At 34.4% G+C, this 5,205-nt stretch overlaps 1 protein-coding gene across 1 annotated transcript; it reads left to right on the forward strand.

Annotated features, from left to right (window-relative positions):
• LOC109232524 lies at positions 3,844–4,761 on the forward strand. Its single transcript, XM_019398292.1, has one exon. It carries the CDS (start codon positions 3,844–3,846, stop codon positions 4,759–4,761), a length of 918 nt encoding a protein of 305 aa, XP_019253837.1.

Raw genomic sequence — 5,205 nt, forward strand, 5'->3', positions numbered from 1 at the left:
CCAATGGCATTTCTCAAATCAATCCCAAAATATTAAAAGCAGTTGGAATTGGCTACACTTTGAGGAGTAGGGATGATGTGTTGGCTATGATTCTTCAAACTCCAATTTCAGAAATTTCATCTTCTTCAACAGAATCCAAACAAACCCAGCATCAGTGGTCGAACAGACTTCATCGAGCAAATTCGAACATACCCAAAATATTCGAACAAATCTATCTTCTTCGAATAGACTTTGAACAGACCCAGACCCAGAAATTTCGTCTTTTTCGAACAAGCCCGGTTATCGTCTTCTTCGAACAGACTTCGAAAACTTCGAACCAAAGCTTATCGAATCAGCTGCAATCATCCTTAATCTGTAGATTCCGGCCCTTCACAAAGAAGCTTTCAACAAAGATTTCGAACATTTAATCGATTCGACCTCCAATTTTCAGATCAAAACAATTGGATTGACTTCCAGATTCAATCTGTTAACGAGAAGGCATTACTATACTCTAACCAGGTGTTAGTTTGGATTAACTTACTTTTTGTATGTTAATGTTGGAATTGTGCAAATTGAAGATATTGCTCGAGCAGCCATTCTTATAGATCCATCTCCATGGAAGCTACTATTTGAGCTTGTGCTGAGCTTGTAAAATGACTTCACGCGCCCAAAATGTTGTTAGCAAACACGCACATGCCACATAAGCAACATGTATTTACTTGACACACTTAATAGCCTCTTGAAGTGTCTAAATGGTAAATGGGTCAGTCAATGTGTTTGTCTGATCGTTGGGGATAACTTAAAGGGGTCGTTTATGTATTTCGCCTATAATATAAGATCAACATGACATAGAATAATCTGAAATATGGGTGGATTTCACAAATAATCATATAATTATGATTTTTTTTTATCAAAGTAATATAACTTTGGTTTCTTATACAAAAATCATAAAACCTTCACTAACTCACATANGCATATGTCCAATTGTAATTCCCACAATCTTTTGTGTGGGTGTGTGCGCGCGCGCGCGTGGTGTGTGTGTGTTGTGTGTGTGTGTGTGTGTGTGTGTGTGTGTGTGTGTGTGTATGTGTGTGTGTGCGCGCGCGCGTGTCCTAAAATATTTATATCGTCAACAAAGGAGCCTACCGGTCGATTACATGATAAGTAAGACTTTATACACAACAATTATTTTGAGAAGTGTTTTTTTTTTTAAAAAGTGCTTTCTTTCAGAGAAAAGTAGTTTGTGTTTTGCTAATCAATTTGAATAGCACTTTTGAACAATAATTTGTGTTTGACCAAGTTTTTCGAAAAATGCTTTCTAACCCTGATAGGCTGTTATAATGTATCAAATATTAAATAAAAGTAGAAACCCTTATAAATAATCAAAGTATTTTTGTTGTGTTGCCTTACTTAGTTTCATAATTTGATACTCCTACTTTTCACTGATTTTATGGTCTCTTCTAATGATATCAGATTTTTAGATAATATAATCAACTATGATTAGTAAAAGATTGTGAAACATATAAATTTGGCTGAATAACCAGACACACTATCAAATTTTAAATTGTCAACTGTGATTATAAGATTGTGAAACATATATAACTTCGTTTTTATCATACCCCAAAATTGACGCACCAACCTCCATGTGGTAGATCCTATGTAGATACTAGATATTCTCCATTCCCATTTTCTTTTTAATTTAATTCAAATATTTGATCTCTGTAATTTTTATATAATTTAACCTAATATCTTAGTACTCCCTCTCTTAGTTTTACTTAGCACATTTTGACTTTTCACGCCCCTTAAAAAATAATAAGTGAAGTGTATAATTTACCATGATACCCATATTAATTGATGCATATTTTATTGGATTTGAGAAAATGATATGAAATGAGTAATAAATAGTGTGCGTATAACAGGGAAAAAAAATTATCTTCTTTTGATATACGTAAAGCGACAAGTAAAAATGATTTTTTTTTTCAATATACATGCCAAGTAAAACTGAACAGAGAGAGTAATATTTTATTTTCACTAAAATATAATTAAGTGTACCGTTTGCCTTGAAAAAGGGTGTGTGTGTGGGTGGGGGTGGGGGGGGGGGGAGCACCTCAAATGAATGTGATTGGCGAAAATGTATTACATGTAAGTTCCAAGGTCCAAATATCAGCTGCACACACTTTAAGTGCCATAAAAATACAAATACTATCTTCTCCCTTGAAATTTGAAAAGATACCACTATATTAATTATTTTATATAGGTAAATAATTAATCTTATTTACGTGAAGCAATACCAGAGGTAACATCTATAATGTACGATACTATAATAGTATGAGTTTTACTTCCCGGTGTAAATTGTACGATTAGATCACAATATAATTTTAAAAACTTAATAGTCGAACCTATAAAAATTTAAATTTGGAATCAGTCTCCATTGATAAATAATTAATATGAATTCTAATAGGAGTAATAATACATGAGAGATTCACTCGTCAAGAACAAAGAATCCTGTTTATGTATTCGCAATAATTATAGTTGGTGTTGCATTCAATCTTGTGGAATGTGGATACAATGGATTTAACATGATTTGTAGCCCGTTTGGCCAAGCTGCAAAAATCAGCTTATTTTGATAAGTGTTTTTTTTTTAAAAGTGTTTTTCTCAAAAGTACTTTTGGTGAGAAGCAGTTTGTGAGTTGACTAATTAGTTTGAAAAGCACTTCTGAGCAGCAATTAGTGTTTGGCCAAGCTTTAAAAAACTGCTTCTAAATGTATTTTTCTCAAAAGTGCTTCTCAAAAAGTGCTTTTGGAGAAAAGCTATTTTTTTTCTACTTCTCCAAAATTGCCTCTGCTTCTTCTCAAAAACACTTTTTTTCCTTCCAAAAGTTTGGCGAAACACCTCAATTTTTGGCCAAAAATGCTTTTGGCAAAAAAAAGCACTTTTGGCCAAAACGAAGCTTGGCCAAACAGGCTATTGACTTATCAGTAACTTTTTGAGAATCAACTTCCTTGTTGCTGATCACCATTGGATTCGTCCCAATGTTTATGGGCAGCTACATGTACAACTCTATCCACTTACTTACTTGTTTATTTTAAATGTTCTAATTAACTTTCCAGAGAATTCACTGAAATAAGTTTAAATTTTAAAAATTAGGGTTCAAATTATTTCAGTAAAGATAAAAAATATATTAGGTGATTTATTTATAATGGTACTTGGTTAGAGAGTAGAATATACTTTTTTAGGAAAATACTTTTTTATGCTACTCTCCTCACCCCCTTCCCCCAAGTCTCTAAAAATTCACACAAAGCCAAATGAACTAATGTGTTGCTTTACTTTTTTATGCAAAAATAACATTGAAATTTGTGCTCCATAACTAAAAAGAAAATACTCTTTTTTTGGTTGAAAAAAAAGTGCTCTTTCTACAATATGAAAATAAAGTACTCATTTTATTGAAATATAAGAAAATACTTTTTCTATATCATGAAAAGAAAATACTCATTTTGTTAAAATGAAAAAAAATACTTTTTTTAATCTTGAAAAGAAAACACTTTTTGTTGAAATGAAAAAAAAATACTTTTTCTCCATGAAAAAACGTATTTTTTTGGTTAAAATAAAAAAAAAACTTTTATATCATGAAAAGAAAAAATTCATTTGTTGAAATGAAAAAATATATATATCTATAACATGAAAAGAAAGTACTATTAATAATTTTTTTATTTAAAGAAGAATAAAAAAAGAAAGTTTGGGGATGTAGAGAGAGAAAGTAGAGAGAGAAACTCTGGTGACTGTTAAGCAAGGAAGCTGACAATCGCCGGCCACCGGTTTCCACCATAACCGACCTACACCAAAAGCTCCCCCACACTGTAAATATGACGAGACTAGTAACTCCTGAAAGCGGAATTCCACAAAAACTAGCTCCAATGCAACTGTTACATTGGCTACCAGGCATGGGAAGTGCTCCTACGATCATGCAAGCTCCACCGGAAAAAGAGGAAGGCAACGTACAACCAATGGAGGCAGGTATGACTACAGCGGCTAGAAAACTTACCTACTCAGCTGGATCTCAAAAGCAAACAATGGCCGAGGCTGTTAAAGGTAACAGAGTTCAAAACCAGGGCATGCAACTCAAATTCTATCCTCCGATGGCGAAGGATGGCGTGAAAATTGCCAAACTAAATCCAAAGGAGATAGAATTGCAAACCCAGAAATGGAAGACTGCATTAATAGGTTATGTCCTAGGGGGCAACCCGTCGTTCAAAGAAATGCTTAAGTTTGTCTATGGAGTTTGGAATGCTGTTACAGCTCCAACAGTGTTGTTACACGACGATGGGTACTTCATTTTTAAGTTTGACTCTATGGAGGACAAAAACCTAATAATGCAAAATGGCCCTTATACGTTCAATGGTAAGCCTATGATTTTGAAGGACTGGGATCCAAATTTCCAGATCCAGAATGAATCAATGAGAATTGTTCCAATTTGGGTCAATTTTCCTGGTTTACCAATTCAATGCTGGGCAGAGGAGAACTTAGGGAGAATAGCTTGCCTATTAGGAAAACCTTTATGCACTGACAAACTAACTGCTGCGTGTGAAAGAGTTTCTTATGCTAGAGTCCTTGTGGAGATGGACATAACTCAACCTTTGCCTGATGAAGTCTATATTGAGATACCAGATGGGAGAAGTTGGTTGCAGAATGTGGAATTTGAATGGAAATCGACATTCTGTCTAGACTGTAACTCATTTGGGCATAAGACTGGGGATTGTCAAAAGGAGGTGCAACAAGAATAAGGGCCAAAGAAGCAGAGAAGGAGAAGAAAGAAGAAAACCACAATGAGGTGGCAACCAAAAGCTGTAATTGAGGGGAGTACAACCACTCAGCAGCAAGATGAACCAATAGATCAACCTGAGGTGGAAGTACAGGTGAACAATAGAGGGAAGCAAGTTGCAATTGTAAAAGGATCAATTGATAGAATTAAACATAGTGAAATCAATTATGATGAGTTGGCTAAAAGGAATGCATTTGCTGCACTAACTATAATGGAGCCATCAGATGGGAATCAACAGAAGCAAGGAACCGGAAATGGGATAGGTCTAATGGACCAGGGAAGAAGCTCAAGTAACCATAACCCCCCATGATCATTGTATCTTGGAACATTAGAGGACTGAACAAGTCCTATAAACAGCGAGAATTAATGAAGTTCTTGCGGATAAATAAAGTAGATATGATAGCTT

This window comes from Nicotiana attenuata, chromosome 9, assembly GCF_001879085.1.
Source record: "Nicotiana attenuata strain UT chromosome 9, NIATTr2, whole genome shotgun sequence".
NCBI lineage: Eukaryota > Viridiplantae > Streptophyta > Magnoliopsida > Solanales > Solanaceae > Nicotiana > Nicotiana attenuata.

Bases quoted from the DNA above. Each gene is read 5' to 3' on its own strand.
- LOC109232524 (XM_019398292.1), top strand. From the start codon at position 3,844: ATGACGAGACTAGTAACTCCTGAAAGCGGAATTCCACAAAAACTAGCT.